This window comes from Sipha flava, unplaced genomic scaffold (genome assembly GCF_003268045.1).
Source record: "Sipha flava isolate LNK unplaced genomic scaffold, YSA_version1 83_pilon_pilon, whole genome shotgun sequence".
NCBI classification, from domain to species: domain Eukaryota; kingdom Metazoa; phylum Arthropoda; class Insecta; order Hemiptera; family Aphididae; genus Sipha; species Sipha flava.
The window spans coordinates 660,790-684,948 of NW_020273625.1; the positions used below are offsets into that span (position 1 = coordinate 660,790).

At 25.9% G+C, this 24,159-nt stretch overlaps 1 protein-coding gene across 4 annotated transcripts in view; it reads left to right on the forward strand.

Moving 5' to 3' along the window:
• Nucleotides 1-24,159, forward strand: part of LOC112693261 (glutamate receptor 1-like) — a 167,063-nt gene that overhangs the window by 100,935 nt on the left and 41,969 nt on the right. For all 4 annotated transcript variants that reach the window (XM_025568250.1, XM_025568247.1, XM_025568246.1 and 1 more), the window contains exons 4-10: nt 3,444-3,576; nt 5,380-5,500; nt 7,979-8,143; nt 11,613-11,846; nt 18,447-18,554; nt 19,620-19,736; nt 20,831-20,951. In XM_025568250.1, coding sequence (XP_025424035.1) covers nt 3,444-3,576; nt 5,380-5,500; nt 7,979-8,143; nt 11,613-11,846; nt 18,447-18,554; nt 19,620-19,736; nt 20,831-20,951 — 999 coding nt within the window. The remainder of the gene's footprint in view (nt 1-3,443; nt 3,577-5,379; nt 5,501-7,978; nt 8,144-11,612; nt 11,847-18,446; nt 18,555-19,619; nt 19,737-20,830; nt 20,952-24,159) is intronic.

Here is a 24,159-nt window from a genome sequence, read left to right on the forward strand (position 1 = left end):
AATTTTTACGTTAACAATAGCTACGGATTTCTGTTGGTAACTGCAAAGTCATAAGCTAGAAAATGTTTTAAAATAATTAAACATAAATTGCAAAAAAAAATAATAATTATAATATTTTAAAACATCCTACAAATCTTTAGGTACTTTGATAGCTATAAAATTAACAAGAATTTTATAAATTTATATATTTAATAGCCATTTGAAAACAAAAGGTTTTAAAAATGATTATAATATTTATTTAATATTAATATATAAATATTTTGTACAGAAATTATTTTTTCTTAGATATGTGTTTTAACAGTTAAATTATCGGGGAAATTTTGTCCGGTGAAATTTTTCCAGAGATATTTTGACCGTTCATTTCGTTTTTGACTTTTGATTAAGGCCAAGTAAATCACACTTTATTTGATACTTATAAATTAAAATATTTTGAAATTTGATTTAATTATAGTATTATAATCATAAATAAATTTGTTGTTTTTAAAAAGCGAATTTATTATTTGTAAAAAAAACTGTTATTTATAGAAGTGAGATCCAAAAGGTTGGCGACCACTCGTTTAAACAGATTTTTTAGTTTCCTAGTTTTTAGTTTGAAGTTTCTTCAGAAATTCTATGCACTTATGTTAACTCTTTATGAATTTGAAATAAAATATAAAAAAATGAATGAATATATAAAAAAAATTTATATATATATACAACGATGTATGTTTAATATTTCTGTAATTCTTTAAAAAAACTTTTTTAGTTTTTTTACTTCTTTTAATTTAAATTTGGTTGTGAAGTACCAACAAATTAACATTTCTAGAATGGAAATACTCTTGGTGTGATTGTGATTAATTTCAAGTTTTTAGATCAAGTAAAAAACTTTAAGGCATTTGGGATAAAATATTTTTAAATTTAGTTATGTGTTATTTTATATTGATATTCATAAATTAGTTATATCAGTTGTACCTAAGATTTACATCTTAAAAGTTCTAGGAAATGCATTTTAATCGATTTCGTTGAGGTAAGAATGAATAAAGTTAGCAAATTCTACCTCGACGTTTTTAAAAGGAGAGGGTGTGGTTGTGACTGAAACTTAACCAGCATACATTAAATGTTTTATGTATAATCAGAACGTGGTCGATTACTTTTTATTGTGCTGTACAACAAGTTTGATATTTGATTGTGATACTTTATCTTCCAACGTCTATTTTTAACACAGTTCTATAAGATATAATCTATTAATTGTTTTTAAAATATCTCCTATTTTTAAAATATTACTTTTAGCATAATCTTGTTAATTGTTTGCATAAGCTTATTATAATCAAACGTATAGTGTGTGGACTGCTAAAGAGTGAGCAAATTACACTTCTTTATTCTTGATTAATGTGCGTGATATATCATAAAAAATCTAAAATTAAGTCAAAATATAGTTTTCAGAAGCGCAACTGCCTTATAAATCAGTATGTCATTAAAAAAGAACATAATCGGTTATAAATTATCTGATTGAAGAAATGCAATAATTAAGAAATGTATACATGTATAAATGTATACTCTATAGAGGAAAATGTTTATCTCGTTTTGATTTTATTTCGGTAAAATATTTGCTTAAACAATAAGAATAATTTATTTTTGTAAATTTTAACTTTTTTGGTATTATGTTAAAGCTAAAAAATGTAGAAATATTGTTTAAAATATGTTTATAAAATAAAATAAAATAAGTATTTTTATGATCTATATGCATAAAAATATTGAATTTTAGTTATTATTTCTAGTCTCCATTAATACTGTTTGAATTATTCTTCTTTTTATATAAATCAATGCTAATGTAAGAAAATTAAAATAAAGAGTGCAGTGGAACTATCATATCCTCTGGCTACTGCTTTCAAATTTCTTCAATTGAAATATCATTTATTCCATTCCATATTATTTTTTGTATAAACATCATATAAGGTTTAATGAGTATTTTTAGATTAAAACAGTTTATTATAATGTTCTCAAAAAACTAAAATAGTCAAAATCGAATTATTTACAGTTTTTATGTGTTAATATAAAATTAATGATTGTATATCATTAAGCTTACAAGTATAAATAATGTATAATAAAAAACAATACTTAAAATAACTTGGTTAATTAAGACTTATTTAGAAAATATTTTTTACTTTAGTTTTTTATTTGATCATCTGATCATTGTAAATTACTGTAATATGTTCAATGTAATTTTTTACTATACGTTCACCAGATTATTGCTTATAATTTTGTCAATACTATATTTAAAAAAAAATGTACAGTAGAACTTCGATTATTCGTTAGGCCCTAATGAATAATACAATTAACGGTCAAAGTTTCAATGTATTGAATTTATTAAATTTGTTTTTTTTTCATATCAACCCGATGGTTGCATAACTCCAATTCTCCATTCTGACCGACTATTAGCCTTTTCTTTAAGTTCCTTAAAGGTTTTGATTTTTGCATTATATATAATTTTTTCTGTATAAGACTTTCGGCAACGTCCTGTTGTTTTCTTTACTTCTATCACACCCTATAATATTATATTATGTAAACTCTTCTAGGTGTCCATAGCATGTCACCCATTTTCTAATGTCTTGCTCTATTCGCTTATATAAGTGTATTTTTTTTCCACAGTACTGAGTACTTCTTCATTTATTTCCACTATATCCAATTTATCCTTTCCATACATCTCCGACACCATATTTAAAAGGTTTCTAGTTTATTTTTCTTTTCGGTATCGTATTGTCCATGTTTCACATACATATGTTGTAAAACTCTATTCATATATTTTAATAAGTTTCTTCTTGATATTGAGATGTAACTTTCTCAAATTGAATAATTTAACTTTTTCTTATGGTATGCATTATTTTATCTCTTGAACGCTATTGTCATTAGATTCGATTTTTCTTCCTAGGTATACCATTTCATCTACTTTTGTTTTTGGCTTTCTATGTATACTTCAGTTTTTAAACTGGTTACGCTTTTTATTCTATTTTTTAACCCTAGTGTCGTCTAGATATTTATTATACATAGAATTCAAGCGTTAAACAAATAGTAAATGTTAGAAGATGCAGTGCACTCAAGTTGACAAAATTTGTTTGAAGTGCAAATATATACCAAATAAAATCGTCGCATTGTCTCTTTTGTGTTAAAAACCACTAACCCTATTTAGTCATCACTGTAGTTGCTCTCGTATGCCAATGGCGTAAATCCTTTGTGTTTGGGTAATTCATGTACCCCGGGCGATAAATCTGAAATAGATGATTTGAAAAACCGAAGTACAAAGACTTACTAATGAATTTTTGCATAATAAAAGAAATGATGTATTATATTTTACATACTAACTATAACTTACTACATGTAATAATTATAAACAATTTTATACTACGTATATCACTCATCAATTTAAAGTAATTAGTATATTCATTTTTTTAATACATATTTTTCAGGACTTTTACGTTTACAACAGTTGTATGAAGCTCTAGATCTAGGGCCAAATAGCCTTAAAGTAGACATGGTAAAACGTATTCAAAATGTTTCAGATGCATTAAGTTTCATTCACCAAATTGAACGAGTAAACAGGTAAAAAAATTTAATTTATGTAATATAAATTAATATAAGTAACATAATGTAATAAAATTCCTGTAATAATATAGTCGAATCCGCTTAATTGGGATACACAGGGTGGTGAAATATTTGTCCCCATTACTCGACTGTCACAATAAACCGATTTCGAAAAAAAAAAATTTAAAAAACTATGAAAGTTCATTATACAAAATTTATTATAACAAACATAAATACTTAGTTTAAAATTATTATTTGTTATACATATTATGATATCGTAAATTATATTATATACCTATACATATTTATTATAAATTAATCAATTAACTTAATATTTTTTGTAAAAAAATGCATACCTAATTCATTTTTTTATTGAGCTAAAAAAATATCATATATTTTTCTTTTTCTTCTTCTTCCATAGAAAAATTTCTTCTTCTATTTCTATTTCTTTCTATTTATATTCTTCATTTTCTTCCTTCATTCTTTTATCCATTTTTTTTTTGTTGTAATTTATTAACACTTTGCTTATTGACCAATTTTGTACGTGGGCTAGTCAACTTAATTATCTTCATAGAATATGTGGTTGTAGGAGATAAAGAAATGATTAGCAAAAGTAAAATACGTAGGAAATTGTTATTATTTAAACATAATATTATTATATAAAATCTGATAAAGACAGATATTAGACAATTACGGTTTCGATAAGAAAGTAAGTACCTATGTATAGATTAAAGTTCTTTATAACCGATGTTTTGTCGCCAACAAACAATGTTAAATTGCTTTAATCTCATACATTTGTTCGGCACTCTGGCTATTTGTTGCTGTTAGAGGTAACGTAACTCCGTAAGAGGTCGTCCTCTTTATGCAGCGTCCCCATTAAGCGGATTTAGCGACTGTATTTTATTACAATCAATTTTTAAATATTTTAGCACCAAATATAATTTCTAGACATTTTAATAATGAATTTTTTTTTTTGATATTTAGAAAATATCTAAAGGTTTTTAAAAAAATATTTATACTATTTTTAATATAAAATAAGGTTAAATTATATGAGACATTACAATAATTCTAAATTGTATTTATGACTTAATATTTTTTTTAAATAAAATTTTATCAATGAGTTGTACACTAATCATATAATTAAATATAAATAAAAAAATTAAGTATATTTCAATATATTATTATATTAAGTTGAACACAATTATAAGTAAGTACGTTTTTAACTTATCGGGGTTATTTTGGACTTACTAAGCTATGCTTAGTATAATTTTTCAAATGTATTTTAATTAAATCTTATATAACATCATTATTCATTATTTTTATCATTTATTTTTTAAATTTAAATTTCAAACAATTAAAATGTACGTATCTTATTATTATTTTTGATATTTAAAAATAAACATAAAAATACCTACATATATTTCGAAATATTCGAATTCTGAGTATACGCATTTTGGTCGATTTAATACTACATCGTATGCAGAATTGGTTTCTCAGCGATTTTTTTTTCCAACCCGAATCGGCCCTCTGACCCAATTCATCAGCCAACTGTGTAACGTACTTTGCATATAAAATATATAAAGTATATATAGAAATCCTCCTCCTTTTTTAATCGATTCGATTCTACAGAAACCACTTACCTATGTGATATTTTAAATTTTCTTTAAGACATATATATATATAGAACAATACCTACATCTTCAAATAAATTAAAAACTTTTTATTTAAAGCTATAAAAGTATAGATGTATGGATTCATTTTTATTTTTACTTTCACTTGTTTAATTTGCAAGATTGTAATGTAGTACTATATTATTTACAGATGGGGCAATAAAAGAATTGTGCTCGATTGTCCAACACTGATGGCTAAGCAAATTTTAGTGTCACATGTAAAAGATATCCAGTTGGGCAAGAGGACTTATCATTATTTGCTAAGTGGTTTGGTAAATATTGATTTAATTATAGACTCACTTATTAATCTATCAAAACTAATTAGTTATAAGATGAATGTAAAGGATATTTATTTCTATAAATATTGATATAAAGTTTTATTTTTTGTGTATAATACAAATGTAATCGAAAAAAATATGGCACTCCGAGCATGATACTAGGTGATTTAGTCTGAGTAAAGTAGTACATAATTAATATATTTTTATAAAATTGGAAATTGTACTTAAAAAATAATTGATAATACTTATAATTAAGTTGTTTTGTTCTTGTATATTTTTTAAAGCAAAAATAAAGTACTTTATAAATCTATGATTTTAATTAATATAGTAATGTTTCATAATTACATAATACATATTCCCTAACTATTATATGCATGGAAATAAATTATTCATTATATTTTAGTGTAATTTTATTTTTAACTTTTTATAAATTATTATTATGATCTTTAGTTGTAATTTATCTTTGATAAATATATAGAACCACTACTAAGTATTGTTGTATTTATAAATTACGACCTGTTTAAATTAAAAATTCATCGTCAGATGCATATAATGTCAATAAAATCGCTACTGAATATGAAAAAATAAAATAAAATAAATTACTTTTATTTTTTTATATTCAGTCATGATTTTGTTGCCTTTGTTTACACCTGATGATGAGTTTTTAATTCAAAACCGATCGTACTTTACAAATATAATAATAATCCAGGTTAAGCATTTATTTATTTATTTATATATATATACAAGTATTTATTATATAGTAATTTTGAATTTGAATTTGAATAGTAATTTTAATATTTTATTCTAAATAATTCTTTTCTATCCATAAACATTTTTTTCAATTTTTCTTTTGACGCTGTCATTGTGCTTAACACGTGTTCTACTTGCTATCCTAAATTTAATAAATACATTAGTCAAAGCTTACTGTCACTGCATATTTCACGTTTCTTACGATTGTGATATTTTTCTCGTCATAGGGATCGTTGAAAATCCACTAGAATAGTCGTTAGTAATTAAAAACCATCGATACTGTAGACCAGGCATGTCAAATTCAAAGTATAAAATGGGCTAAATATATTGAATAGTTTACTACGTGGGTAGAGATTACAATCCCGGCCCTATTTTACGATCCCAAGATTTCGGGATATTTAGTTATTGATCCCGGGATCCTGAGATTATCCCGAAATGTAAAAAAAAAGAATTATGCAAACATTTTATTTTAATTTAATTTTAATTATTTTATATAGCAAAAAAATATTATTATAATTTACAAAGAAATGTATGTTCTGTTTATTTTGAAAATTCGATCTCAGGAATAATAGAGCGTCCAATGTTTCATTTCCCAGTCTATTTCTTAGCTTGTTTCCTATATAGGCTGCTGCTGAAAATGCACGTTCTGATTCAATGCTAGTAGGAGGAATGGACATTAAATATTTATACATTTTATAATAAAAGTATTAACACAGTTAAATATACAAAAAAAGATCCGTGAGTTGTTAATGTACGTTACGTCCTACGTGTTTCTATCACCGGCTACTTTTTACTAATAAGTTATTAGTACGTAAACCGATCAGTGTTAATACTCGTAAATACAATATTATCTTATCTTACAAACACGTTGATCGGCAATCGGCATCGATTAAATTATTGAATCGCTATTACATAGTCCCGGGAATCCCGGTATTTTATCACACAGATCCCGATATTTTCGGTACCAAAAAGTAGTCGGAATCCCGGGATTCGGTATCCCAGGATTGTAATCACTATACGTGGTCCGCACAAAAATTTAATGAAAAAAAAAATTTTATATTTTTATTTATGTATGCATATAAATTCATCAGTAAAACTTACTCGAATACAGTTTATAAGAATATAAGTCATAATAATGTATACCAAGCATAACATTTTCCAAGTGTCTAAGATAGCCGCGACATGACATTAATATTTTATAATTTTTTTACTGTACCTTTTGTATTTTGTCGATTGATTTTGGTAGCCGCGGGCCACAAAACTATTAGCCATGAACCACATGTCTGCTGCAGAGACTTAAATTTTGAGGTTGTATTGTAAATCTATTTCCGCATAGAATTAATTTTTGAGTGTGATGATTTATATTTATCTCTGAATTTAATGGCATAGATTTCAGTGGCTTATCCAAAAATGTTTTAATTTTTTGTTTAATGCGAAAATTGAACAATTTATTCGGTTATCGGTTATTCAATTAATATTTCATTTTTTGGAGTTTTTTTTTATTATAAACAAGGTTTGAAGTTAAAACATTATAAATAAAATATAAGTGAGTAAAGTATTTCGGGTAACAATTAATATGCATCTAAAATAATACAAAATATGTATTAATAAATAGTTCTTGATTGTATATATTATTTTACCACCACATTCATGCTTAAATTGAGATTTTCATATTATACGATTTATAATAATTTATACTGTGTATTTATTATCAATTTTTAGATAATGGACGATCACTGGGAGTCAGAAATTATCGAGTACGGTGCTATCAACATAACAGGATTCAGATTATTGGATATGAATCAATGGCCAGTTAAACATTTTCTTTCTGAATGGAAAAATTTAAATCCTATTGATTCACCTGGTGCTGGAAAGGACACGATTTCGGTAAAATTATAATACATTATAATACTTAATTTAAATTTTTATTTAATATACTAACTATGAGAGTATATTTTTTGGGAATGAATTAATTATATGAGTATTCATTACAAAGTAAAAATTAATTAATTTTTTTAGCATTTTTGTTATAAAGATAGTAATAAACAACAATATAAGTATTTAAATTAAAATATTCAAGTAATTTATATACTATTTATAAGAAGGTATATATTTTAAACAAATGGTATAGCATAAAAAATATGCACAAAATTGTCCCCCCAAATAATATAAATAAGTTTATACTCATAAGTTTTAATAATGCTTTAATGTGTTCGTATCATGTCATGTACAATCATAAATATGCGATGGTAAAAACCATTTTAAAATTGAAGTGTTTTAAAATATATGTATAATATCTTATATTGATTCTCAGGTTTTATTGTACTATTTTTAATGCCGTAAAATATGTAATCTTTTATTTTTTGAAAGTTGAAATTTCAAAAATTTGGAATACTATTGGTCAGACACATTTTACTTCTGTGGTGTTATAAAATGTCCATAAAAATGAGACAGCATCATCTAGAACATATAGCGAATGTTATCATTAAATATTAATATTGAAATATTGAAATATGTAATCTCAAATTTATGTTTATAAAAATTATATATTTTTTATGGCTTCGATAGAACTATTTATCAAATATTCAGACTATTTTCTTGAAATTAAATGCACAAGAACAGTTATCATGTTATATTTTAATATAATTAATTTTATATAGGTTTTTTGTCAAATTAAGTTGCAAGATTGCTAAAGCATTAATCATTATAACTGACAATCAAAAGTTTTGGTCTGTTTTGTACTTGTACGCAAATACAAGAACTTAGACCTTTCTTGAATCAGTCTAGTAAATGAGATTATAGTACAGTTTTGTATGCTCATCACTTAAAAACTAATTTTATAATGTTAGATTAATGTTCGTTTAAAATCAATTTTAATACTTGTAACTGCGTTTAATTCGTTGTCTTGATATTTTTGATTAGTAAAAACAATGTGTTTATGGAGCTACCATTTTATTTGAACAATGGACTTATCTTTTAGAAACAACGTACATTATATTATTGTGTAAGTTGATATATCTGACATAAATAACAGAATTTAATTCAATACATGAAAACGTTGTAAAGGAAAAAACAGTATTGTAACTATACCTAAATAAATAGAGGTAGTGTTCGATAGCGCTTTCAGACAAAATTGTCTGGGTTGTGTGATGGAAACATTAAAATCCTTCTATTATGATTTTATAATATTTGACACTGTCAGAATATATGCAAATAGCTCGGTTTTGTTATGGCCCATGATTGTCCATTTTCCTTTGATTTTAAGGTCAGATAATAATGTTGATTTTGAATATACTTTGTATATGTTCGTTAATATTTTTTGAGTTATACAGCTTATGTAGTAAGCAAATTAACCTTACTTAATACGCTCTCAAATGCTAGAGAATATATTTTTTTGTATTTTATTTACTCAATTGAATAAGATACATGAGACTTTTCCATTTTTGCTATATCGTCTGTAGTGAATCATGTATATTTATTTTCTTAGTTTAACTTATTTGACATAGATGCTTTTATTGTTGTCTATTTAAATTTAATTTTCATGTCCAAAAGTGACAAATATTTTACTTTTATTATTTTGTTATATATTTCAACTCATCATAAACTAAATATTCGATTGATATTAATTTATTATAAATTACTGTTTGTATTTGTTATTATATACATTTTCGATAATATAGCAAATAAAATATTTATTGGTGCGTTGGTGATTTTAGTTAAAGTAAATCATTAAAAGTTGTAAGCTGTATCTTATATTTTAATGAATAAATTGTTATTGAGATATAGCATTCATTAGAGTTAAATTTAATTATTTAATATCAGTTTTTTCTATAATGTTTGTAATGCAATTTGAGTTCAATAAATAATAGAAAAACTAAAATTAATTATAATGTTAAAATGTATGGTTTATAACTTTAACTTTAAAATAATTAAAATTTTTTTTTACATTTTTAAATTAAAAACGATTTTTCTGTATTTTATTGAAATATAAACAATAAAAAAAAAAAAAAAAATTATAGTAACGGTTTAAACAATCGAATAAACATTTAAAAATGTAACCATGTAGGTAATCATTGTAAGGAAAGTTTTTAGATAATAGTATAGTATCCAAATTTTCTAAAGTTATCAGATTAATATTAATAACTTTACATTTGAAAGTTTTTTTAATTTTAGATTTGTCATTTTTAAAATTTTCATATTTTAAACGTTTCAAACAAAAATTTTAATTTCTTATTTTTAAATTTGTAACACTTATAGTACATAAAAACTTTTATAACGTTGAATTTAGATTTAACGATATGGCCGAATCTTATTATGTAACGAAAAATATATCTTTTAAATTATCTAATTTGATTATGTTATTCATTATTTGACTTGAGTTTGTAATAGAGATTTATATTTATTCTTAAATTTATTAATTTTATATATTACTTAGTGTTTGTATGCAAAAACGTCTTATACTCTCTCTTTTTTTTTTTTTTTTTTTTTATTTTTTATTTTACTGATGTATTATATACTTAAAGCACAGCATAAACACCATAAATACTTGTTGCATTATTGTAGGTTCCATTTCCGTTATTACTTCGACGTACGCTAAAATTTGAACTATTTTTAACCTCTAACCAATCATATAATGTGATTTTACCACACAACACCATGCAAAATTTGTTAAGCTACTCTTACGATTCAATATTTTTAGTCATTATCCGTTGACAGGATAAGCCAAATTTTTTTTCTCAGAACCGACCTTGGTTGATGAATTAGTTCCGGGCCTTGGTGTGATTGTGTTTCACTGCGTTGTGGCTTCTGCATTATTGAACGTAGCTTTCTGGCCCCTTTCCTCTCCCATAATCTACGCAGCACACTACCTACACACCATCGTCTCTTTATTCTCCTCAATCGGGCGTCGCTCGAAAATGTTCTGCTATCAATCATGAGCTAAAGTCCTACTGACAAACATGGCCGCTCAACCGTTTCATCCCCCAACAACAACAAATCAATCACACTCAAAATTATTCTCATCCTGCTAGCCCTCCTCTCACTCACCATAATCAGTACCTTGAAAATTCCTATGTTTTTATATAATATATTTGTATATACATATGTATAATTTTTGTTTGTTTTTTGTTTTTTTGTGACGACCTATGGATGAAGGTCTCGGGTTAATTTTTTGCTCATTTGTCATGATCCGTGCATCGAATTGTCGTCGGTTGACGTATTACCCTAATCCCTTACTCATATACAAACATACAACTTCTTCCCCCAACTGAATACCGAGGATCCTTCTTTTGGACCTCATTTTCGGTGTAATGCCTTATTTTAATGGATCTACATTCTTCTTTCTTATTTGATACAGGCCCAAGCTGCACTGATGCATGATGCGGTTCTAGTTCTAGTAGAGACGTTTAACAAGCTTTTGTGGAAAAAACCGGACATGTTTAAAACGAACACCAAGAGAACTCTACCAAATGGAAACTCGTCAACGTCTAGTATATCATCATCGCAGATTCTTGGCTTAGACTGTAATAGTGGTCGATCGTCGGGAAATCAGTGGGAACATGGTGAAAAAATATCACGATTTCTAAGAAAGGTAAGAAGTACATGTTACAATTATAATTACTTTAATGTCTTCGTAAAATCATGATAAAATGTTGCATCTTAAATATTCATGTTGTTGATTTTTAGTAAACTAATTCTGTATACTAACTATGTGGTTTTATAAGTTAAAAATGTTATGTATATACATAATGCAAATGGATTAACATGTTATACTAAAATAGTAATTTAATTATACAAGAAAAATGATTATCTCTAATTTATAAAATGTTTATCGTAATTTATAATAGTTAACAATTCGAATTTTAAATTCTAAGCAATATTTTATGTCATCTTAAATTTAAGAAGAAAAACATTATTTAAAATATCATTAATTTCCATTATATTGCAAACTGTTGACGTGAAATAAGTTTTATTCGTTGGATATCAAGATCAATTTAGAATATGTTTAAGAAATGTTATAATGCTTTTAATTTGGGTTTAATTATAAAAAACATTTGACGTATTTATCAAAATAACGAAAACAGTGAAATACACAGTAGCTTAGTCCATGTGCAGGAGTTAAGCATGTTATACACTACCTGCTTTATCACTAAGGTTCATTTTTATTAAAAATTTGTTTGTGACTATTTATTCAAGTATGTTAATATTTGAAGAATTCATTTATTATTATTATTATTATTATTATTATTATATATTAGGGCAAAACTAGTTTGGGTATGGCTCCAGAGCCGGGCGAATAATTTTAGTGCATTGGTTTTTTAAACTTGAAACCAATACCAATGTATCAATGCTCTTAAAAAAATAAATTCTAATTTAATGATGTCGGGTAGAACACTTAGTACTTTTTAATATGTAGATATAGTAGTAGGACCAAATTTCTTAATTCCATAGGTTTATCTTTAAATGCTCTGCATTTTAGAAAAAATAATTTTTCTCGGAAAATATAATTTTTTAAATTAAATATTCTATTGGCTAGAATATGTTCCATTAAATAAATCTTATTATCAACATGTAATCAATATTATATATAATATAGTCCATAAATTTAAGGTATATCCTAAGCCTTGCTATTTTTGTTTTTTAATTTTTGGTCAGTTTTTTGCAATTATTAAAAAAACTGTTGAACAATTTTTAAAACGATCTTAAAGGACCAAATTAAATCAGAAATCGATTTTGAAATAATGTATAAATACACAAGAAAAAAATATAAGAAATAATTACATCATGGTAAAAGTATAATTGTTCCATTCAAAATATAGTTTTAAATAAGAGTTATAGTAAGAGTTTAAATACGAATATGTTTTGAAATTGTAAAGTTAATCAATCACTGTATTAAGTTATCATATAGTTTTTTAAATTTAGTATTTTCATCTTATCATTATCTTGTGGTGATACGCATTTTCAGTTAACGTTTGAGAGAATAACAATTGATCGTTGTAAATAATTGCTTTTTAGTTTTTCTTAAATTAAGATAAATAAGATTTTTTTAAATTACTCTATTTTTATGAACGATTTAAGTGTAACTAGATATTTTTATTATCAATATCTCACAAACGCCATATTTTATTTACATGTAAGTGCAATTTATCATAGATACGGCCCAAGACAATGAAAAATGTATTCATTAGTTCAAAGAAAAAATTATAATAATTTTGTCAATCGGTTATGACACGCTCAGCAAAATATGGTTCAGTAGTAAGTAGAGAATAGTAGATATAAAACTTGATTACGAAATAATTCTTTCTTGTTGTTTTGTTCTATTTTCCTTCGTCGTCTTTCCATTCCGCCGCCGCGCTAGTGTTTATAATCTATATTCGTTTCTGGTAGTCTCTTTCCTTATAATGCTTTCTGTCATCACACACATATATATATTATGTACATACACACGTATACAGTATATTGTATTATATATTTACTATACAGCGTAACTCTTTTAAGTCTTAACTCTTTTAAATTTATATAGGAAAATATTCAGAATCTTCACTTATTTCTTGATTTGGATAGCACACTATGTCTACTAAAATGTAAATGATCTTCTATTGTTTTCAAATAGTTCCGTTATAGTGTAGAAACCAATTTATATCACACATAGTAATCACATTTTTTATTTACTTATAGTATCTGAATATTCGGTCAAACTTCTTCAAATAGCTGTTGTTCGTATAGCATCGGTCTGATACTCGATTTTATGGACGCGTTTAAATGTATTGACTGCTAATCTTTAAATGTGAAGCTAAAATAATGTACGGCACAGAAACAAATACTGAATCAACAGTTACCGCCAACAGTGCAAATGGATAGAATTTCAAATGTTTCCCCTGTGCGTACAGGTCTGGACAGTGGAATAAAAACGTAAAAAAACAAAACGAACGAAAAACAGTGCGTAAAAGTCGCCCTGCACGTCGTTTCGCGTATACGAATGCGCGCGTGCAAGTATTCCGTTCCGAGATCGTCTTCGGGTAGACGATGCGGGACTCGGACGCGAAGGGCAGAAGGGGAGGAAGTTTATCCAAAGTGGTATAAATGGGCTCAGACATCCCGTCGCGTTAATAACGTCCACGCGACATAATCCCTGTTTTTTTCTCACCCCCCACTACCTACCCCCTATCGTCTCCGCCTTCAGGCGCGCGACCGCCATCTTTCTCGGCAACGGCGCGTTTTTAATTTCGTTCCCTTAAGTGAAATTAGTGGAGCTCCGGTTGAGATTCACCTATTGCTGCTCCGTGCCCGGAACAACACACCTCGCACGCGTTCAATCTTCATTTCCTCCGTCGTCGCGGGGCAGCTGACGACGACGGCAGTGGCGCGCGGGTGTATCGGTGCGGGCCGGGTCGGGTTCCGCATGTCGTCGCCGTCATCTTGTCGCTCGCAGCATCCGTCTCTGTCACGTTTTATTATCTCTCTTTCGCCGGGACCCCGAGGTCTGGTAAAAATGTCTCCGCTCCAATAACAGTCAACGTGCGCAGAGTACACTTGGCTGCTGAAGCTCGTACGGTAGTAACAATTATGATTATAACGAAATAACGATAACGGCGGTACGATGATGTACAATGTATTACCGCTCGAAGCAGCGAACAGCGATGATAATGGTTCAAGAGATGTGTTCGGCGTCGAACAAAGGTACATAAGGATAACATAAGGATTATGTTTACGGAACGTAGACAGTAACATTGTAGACACGATCGATTTCCGACGCCAGTATAAACGTTTTTGTCGATTTATGTTTTCCTCCATTTTTTTCTTTTTCTTTGCAGAACAGATTATTGTGAAATTATGTGAATGATTTCAACATTGGACGTTAACGCCTGAGCAATATGAATAGCAATATCAACTTTAATAACGTATTTAAATCGGTGTAGACCTACACTGACATCGATCGGTGATTTAATCATATCTACGGATATTAACTGATATGTGACTAGCTCGGTTGCCGTAACGTAAAACGAATTAGACTTGAATGAAATTTTTATCAAATCCATTGCCTCAAAATTGTACGTTTTGTATATGGACCCGATATTTTTCTTACTGTAATCTTATAATTTATTTTTAAAGCAGGCAACTGTTAAGTCTTATCTTTTTAGCATAAAAAAACGAATCTAGTCGAAGTAATCTAGACGGTCTAGTCAATATACCTGTAAATTATTGGAATGGGTCCTGAAAAATCAAAGAAACAGATGCAACAAAAATCTTGTGGACTCCTAATCAATTATTTTCATTACTATACTAGATTTGTAGATCAATTAAGCGTATGATTTATGTCATATACATTTATGCTTACAAACATGCAAGTTTTATCATTGTCAAACCTCATATAAATAAATTATACATATGTATAATAAAACAACTAGCTGATTGAAATTCATCAAATTTAAATCAACGTATGATAGTGCATTGGAAGGAGTAACCAAAATTAAAACGTGTTAACAGGAATTCGTTAAAATATTTAGGGATCATCAAAACAAAATGTCGGTAATAAAAAATTTTAGAGTCCATTTAAATTGTATTAATTTTTAATAGGTTGTCAGAAATAGATGTAATTAAAACAAAACATTTTTTGTGATCTAGTTAAATATTTTATTTCTCCAATACAAATAACGTTTTTAATGAGTTTGAAATGAAAATAGAATTCCGAATTTTGTATCAAATTTTTACTATTGTATTACTATATTTGTATCGAATATTTTACTTTTTTTTTAAACTTTAATTACACAAAGTAATCATAAATATCTTTTATAATTTATTTTCTATAATATAAAATTCAAATTTGAAAATATAATAAATTTTTAAATTATGTATGTTTATTGTTTAAATTTTACCTATACAGTTAATCAATGTCACTGAAAACAATACAATTAGAGTAAGTCATAAATTGAATTAAAAAATCAACATTAGCTTCAGAGAGAAAAAATAGGATTTATGAACGCAATGGTATTAATCTCGCACATTGTTGATAGGTCAAATCATATTGCATAAATCATTATACGATTCTTTAAATAAATATTACTTATAAGTATGGCATAATAAACGTGACAAATAAACTAAACATCCACCTATAATATTATTAGCAAATTATATTGATTATTAATATATATATTTTAAGGAATCTGGTAAGAAAAAATATATATATTTATGTTAATTTTACTTCTTTGATTCTAATGGATATTATCAATTTCTTTAGTGTGCTAAAGTTAAGAAGTCATTGCAGGTTCTATCTTTAGAGATGGCATAATAAAACTGTAATATTTATACCATGGTATGTCGATATTTAAAGGAAAATATCTTATATATGTGCAAAAATGTATTAAAAATGTTTATTGTTTTCTGAAGAAGTTAGTAATTTATAATATTTTAGAAAAATAAGAAGTGGTAAGCTGAATTATCTTTTAAAAATGAGAAAATGAGAGGGAAGTACTTCTTCATACGACCCTATTAATTCAAGGGTTATAATTATGTGGAAAATATTTGTATCGTCAGCAAATATCAGAATATGACGGAAAGTAATAGCAAAATAAATATTTAGTGTTTATATTATATTTATAATATAATTTAATTGTGTTTAACATATGTAAATAGTGACGACTACTTTGCAATACGTCAAGATGTCAAATGATATTATTCAACAATACTGTATGAAGTTTAGTTTAGAATTCTACGTGTTAAATTGTACATTTTCATATTAATTTTATAAATGAAATATACTGTGTTCTTATATTACCTACATATAATATGCATTTTAGTTCACCTTTATTTTCTAATGAATTTTAATTATGTAATAACATAATGTCAACGCAAAATAAATAAGTATTATAATTTATTATGAAATAAATTAATGACCTGTTTTAATATTGAATTTATTATTAAGATATTTAATCTGTAAGCTTAATTTGGAAAAGGAAAAATATTTCTTCTGTCACTTTTTTATAATACGTCCGTATCAACAAACATTATTTCTATGTAACCATAAAGAAATTGTATTCAAATATGTGTTTTATATGAATGCATATTTTAGAAAAATGCAATGATTTTTTAACATATTTCATACATACATTTTATTTCTTTTAATCGATTTTATTGATAAACATCAGATTTTATGAGAGATAATGGTTGATTAGTATTCAGAAATACCTTGCACATTTTTATTATCCAACTTTGGTCATTAAATATTTTTAAATAGTAAACTACATTGCAAATAATCGAATGTTTGTAGATCATGGTTATTTTTTCGAATAATGGTCTCGATTTCTATAACATAGACATATTAAGAAAAGTCCATAGTGGTGTCCGATCTTTACTACTGACTTCAATTTTAAGTATGGTTGTATTTATAAAATAGAAATCGACTATATACTTAAAATTAAAGTTATTCATAAAATGTATTCCAGTTATTTATGGGTACTTTTAATGTAAGGTCACTCGTATTATTTTAAATTGCATTATCCTCTCTATTTAAAAAAACACCTTTATGCTATTGATTTAAAAAAAAAACATGATTGATTATTGGAACATCTACAAAATTGAACTTAATAATAATGGTAAAAATGTCTTTTACCCTTTTTTATATTACATTATCATAGGTGTTGACAACAAAATAAGTGCCTACTATTAATAATATTGTATACCATGACGATGTCCATAAATGTTCAAACATATGGATAATATTCAATACTTTCTCCCTCCAACCACACCTAAGCCGTTGATTTGAATTATTTGTATACACTTCAAGTAACTGGAATACTGATAGTTTTCAAGAATCTCATGCGTAAAATTGACAAATAAAACTCATCCTTCCCTTACTCTCGTTCACGCATTTGTTTAACCTAGACTGGTCACGTTTTATTTCAACACTCCAAATTTGTTAAATGAATCGAAAAGTCCAATCCCTCTCTCTAGATTTATTTTTCCGAAAATTTATTAAATTCATTTGAAAAAACTTATTCTTTTTCACAACTAATCTAAACTGAATATATTAAATCGAATCTTTCAGTGTTTATATTCTACTGTTTTATTATTCTGATTGTTTTTAACATTGTTTACGACATGTTTCTACGTATATTGTACACTGTAACAGATAATAATATATATATATATATAAATGCATATTAATTTATATTTGTATATAATATGTACTTAGGTGGTTATGGAAGGTTTGACCGGACACATAATGTTTAATGATGATGGAAAACGATATAATTACACATTACACGTTGTACAGATGACAATTGATAGTACAATAACAAAAGTAAGTATTTAAATTATTTTTGAATAATTATTTTCAACTATAACAATTATTTTAATCGATTGAGTAAATGTTTATATTTACAATGGTCGAAATGATAGTATTAGAATATTTTAGTCTAGTGAAACATGATATCTAATGATAATTTAACTTTAATATTTTATTTTTCATAAACTGTGATTGTAAATCTTGTATTATAATATTCAATCCAATTATTTTACTATTAAACATTGTATTGAATTATAATTATAATATGCCTAATTTTATGTAAATTTTTGAATAATATTTATAAATGTTCAATTAATAAATAAAAGAATAATAATAATAAAATAAAAAAATAAATAATAATTAAATAATAGTTTTTAATTTTTAACCGCAATAATATGAAGTCCCTTAAACTAAATTTATTTGAGATATGTATATATTAATAAAAGTGTCACCGTCCTTTAAATACAGCACAAAATTATTTGTTGATAGAAAATTAAATTTACAACGATACCGGGTTAAAATAGTTACATATAACAAAACTTTTACATGTTTGAATTAATGTTACTTATGACCAAAAGTTGAATCCTAAATGATAATAAACCAGATTTAATAGACTCTATAATAGATTTTTTTCCTGTATTTTTGTCATTATTATTCCAAGAATCGTCAAGCATTCTTTTTTATTTGAACGTGTTCTATATTTCAATAAAATGACTGACACAAAACTTTAAAATACTGGTGTGGTTGATTTACTGATTTGAACATAACTGTTTCATACAGCAGAACAAAACATTTTATTTCGAAAGAAAAATAATAGTACCTACATAAATGGAATACTACTAAATTAGATACAGTTTATGATATATAGTATGTACTATATAAATATTTTATTATACCTGATAAATAGCTAAATATTTTGAATATTTAGAATTTCTTTTTGGCAAGTAGACAATGTTTATCTAATGTATGCCGCTACTTATAAAAAATAATTCCAATGTGTGGCTATAGAAAATGTTGGTAACCACTATGATTAAGTATGATGTAAAGTTATTCATATCTAATTTTTTACTTACAATTCAGATTGCAGAATGGTCAGACACGGATGGCTTTAAGACAGTCAATAGCAAACCGGAAAGGGTTCCCACATTAGGACATTCACACAAAGGCAATACTACGTTAATTGTGGCCACAGTGATGGTGAGTATATACAGTAAAAACTTTTTTTCAGCTGATTTAACTTGCAAACACATACTGTATGACATAACAGCATATGCTGATGATATCGATGACTTATTGGATAGTCCTTCTGTTCACAAACACAGTCCTATAACTGTGTGAAATTTAAGGTACTCTCATAAATAATATGGTGCTGTAACAAAGAGATATAAGTGAGAATAAATATTTTCTATAATATCTGAGCCATAACTGACAGGAAATATGGTTAAAAAAAGGTAAATGGAAAAAACGAAAGAAGAGCAAACAGATATTTAAAGAGATAAAATGCCGTAAATCTTTTGAGATAGTGCATTGTTCCGGAGGTTCCCAAAGCTCGGATGAAATACGAGTATCATCATACCAAAAACTTTAAACATTATCAATGTATGAACATCAACTGATGAGGGGAATGAGAGATGGAGAGAACCATAGAAGTCAAGAGAGATGGAAAGATATAAACTGATGTTGCTAAGCTATGAGTTAAGAGTTAAATTGGTTTTAGACGAACCGCCAAAAGTAGTTGATGTATTTTATACATATGGTATTATTTCCTCTTTTGTGTCGTACTAAAGTTGTATAGTAGTTGGAACTGATGAATCATATTTATTTCAAAAAGTCAACAATTTCGTGTATGAGCATACAACATTATAAACGTGAATAGACGGTGTGTAATATATTACATTGGTTTTGTAAAATAATTTATTTAGCTCTTTATATCATTATTATTGGTCGAAAAATAGTAAAAGGTAGATTCTTGTTTTTAATTTTGCCATAAAACATGAATGTATTCTATAAGAAGATACAGTAAAATATACATATGCTCTGTAATATTTAATTTTTATCAATTTCTGTATAGTTTTTGATTTGAATTATTATAATTAAATTTAATATATTTAAAATTTAAGGAATCGAAATACTAAATTACAATTTTCAGAGTTAAGAAAACTAAACATTGAACATCTAATACCTTATCAATAATATTATTTTGTTTATTATTTTAATTCGTACCATGTAAAATATTAGTAAACAATGTAAAATTTTGTGTACATTTAATTATAATTTTGATTATTTTGCAGGAAGAGCCATTTATCATGTTTAAAAAACCCAAGTATGGAGAATCACTGGCTGGAAATGATCGATTTGAAGGATACTGCAAAGATCTAACAAAGTTATTGGCTGATAAAATTGGAATAAAATGTAAGTTATGACTTATAATTAAAAATTATCCGATATTTTTTGAAATTCTGTGAACAAATTCATATTTTATAAATAGTTTATTTATTTGCATTGGTATTAATTAATAAAACCAAATTCATCTTCTAAATATTAAACTATTAATCATTGTTTTGTATTGAATTAAAAGTTACAGTTAAAAAAACTTGTAAAATTAACGCTGTAACTAGATCATTAATAATTTATGGTTTTAATTAGCAATGAGTGTAAACGGTTCACAAATTATTTATTAACTAAAATTAAAAGACATGTTATTATTTATTAGTTAATTTTAATGAGACATTATTATAATAATTTGCATATTTTATTAAAAGTCGCTATTTAATCAGTTTTTAAAACACGAAATAAGGTTACACGATATTTAGTAAATTATTTCTATAAGCCAAGATCACTTACATAATATTATAAAGTGTAATGAATTTTTATTTATTTTAACCTTCCAATAACTAATAAGAGAATAACTTATTTTTATTTTTTCCTTGTTATTCATTATATTTATTGAATGTTACATACCTTCTATTAAGGTATTTACAGTTTTTATCAATTTTAATTATTATATCCATGGAAATTAACTGAAATTAGCTCAGTCGGATTACCTTATTTATTTTTAGTATTGATAAATTAAACTATTTATTTAACTAAAACAAAATATTAAATAATCAATCCAACGGTATTCTTGGTATTGAAACAGATGAAACGTATATATTTGAATGCATTTTTTTGTAAAACTGATTCCTAATTTTGTTTTAGATTCGATCATTTTATAGACAATGCATTTCATTATATTATATATTTACCAGAAAAGTTGATTTATTGGATGATAATACATTTTGTAAGTGTAACAATCGCAATTAAGGCTACACGTATATACTGAATATTCTATTGACCAAATTGGATTTTAGATAGGAAATGAAGAAAGTGAAACAAAAACACACTGTTATAGCAATTCAAATTAGGTTAATAGAAGGGCTCTCCTGCTTCATATTCTGTTCTCTAGCAATTTAGATTGTTACTGTTTATATCATTCAATTAGTCCCAAAAGTGATTTCTAATAGAAATCCGTGTCAGGAATTTAAATTATATTAAACAATTGAATATAAACTCATAATTGTGTTATTTTAACTATAACTTAAAAATAAATGCATTTTTTACATTTAAATTCTTTAAAATATATATAATACTCAGCAATTATTATTTTTAAAACCTGAATATAAAACTACTATTTTTTCAATAAAATATCGGAACATATTTATAAATTTCAGGTTTATTTTAAATATACGTATGAATTATAATTATACAACTTTTCGTTATTCTTTTTTTTTACTAGACCTATTGATTTATGTTTTTGTAATAAATTTATAATAAACTAGAATTAAATTAAACAATTATACAATTTATAAATTTGGTTATTATTATTTTATGAAAAAAAAAAAAAAAAAAATTAGCTCATATTTTATATAAGTTGTAACATTACATATGTATATTAAAAAGTTTTTTTTTTGATCTCTTCAGTGTTTTAAATATATCTCATATAAAATGGGAAAACTTTTAAAAATCTCTTTATATATGTATGATGAAACGCACTTCAAGAAAAAGTTGTTATTTTTATGTGATAAATTTTTCCTTTGGGATTTTTTAAAAAAAGTATTGATGAGAAATATTTTTTTTAAATTGTATTGTGTTGCTGATGGATACAATATATTGAGTAAAATACTAATGTAAAAAAAATGTAAAAAAGTACTACTAGGTTGAGATATAATTTAAGTATTTGAGTAAAGGTCAATAATTTGTTTACATAATTACAATATAATTTTAACAACTCAAGTATAATATTATAACGATATTAAATGGGTTATAAAAAGAACTACAATATTGTAGCAGTTTGATGTTTCATGAAAAAATATTTTTGGTTTGTCGTTCATAATTTTATTATAAATATATTACAATGTCAGTTAAATTTGGATAAAGTATATACCTATGATATACGCGTCAAGACGTTGGTTTATCAACCGTATCAGCTGTATTTTACATATTTTTGAGTATTTGAAAAGTTTTTTTTGATAACGTATAATGTGTTATAACGCGACAAGTTTATCACCACACAATTTCGATGTAGTCTATAAAGTTATCCGAATCAACGAGTTTCGCAAACATATTATCATCATAACAAGATCATGTCTAAAGTTATTTTAAAATTGTTTTCTTCGAATCGTTTTCCCGTCTTTGAATAAACCAAATATGAAGTATAACTACAAAATAGTTTGAATATGACTTGATTTTTCCACTAAATTCAAGAGTAAAATACTTACATTTTTCTAAGTGCAAAGTTGCTAGACCGTGGTGGGTGGACTGATAGTAGTTTGTTCTCATATTTTTTAGTCAGAAATCCTACAAAAGCAAAAAAAAAGTTACCAACTATAGTGGTCGTGTTGTGTACACATGCAGTGATTGAATACGCTGTAGAAGTATATAATGAAGAAGCTAGGTAGAATCGTGCTAAAAGCTTTGGTAATCTAGCGCTACGGAAACAAGTGTATTATAGACGAATGAAGATTTTTTTCTAAATCTATTTTGATGGGATAGTATTTAGTTCAACTAATGGTTAGAGTTCGTCAACCTGAGCTCAATTCTAAACGTATTTAACGTAAAATCTTGATATTGTTTTTATATTCTTATACTTACTTATTATTCACAATTTGTTTTGCATTTCTTTATATGGAAATTTAAGGATGATTTTTCATTAAAATTGAAAAATAGGTAAATTAGTTTTTACTTCTATTTTTTTTATTTGAAAAAAAAATCTTAATTTTTATTTAAATCAAAAGTGTGAAATAGACAAAATATTTAAATTCGTAATGTGTTAACAAATTGTATGAAATGAGGTTTCCAGGTCTGATACCCCCAGAACATCCTAGAAAAAAATATCAGTGAACTGGGAAAATAAAAGACAATCTTTTTCATAATAAATAACTCTTCATTAGTATTTATAACGATAGTAGAATAATATAATTATTAATTCATACCTTATAGGGATGTTTCTTTTATAATATTATAAAATCACTTATTTTTTAGAAAAATTTTAAACTCCCCTGTCCCACAAAAATATTGAAAATACGCCACTGAGAACATTTTTGTTGAATACTCCAAAGTACTGGAAATTTATTAAGTGATG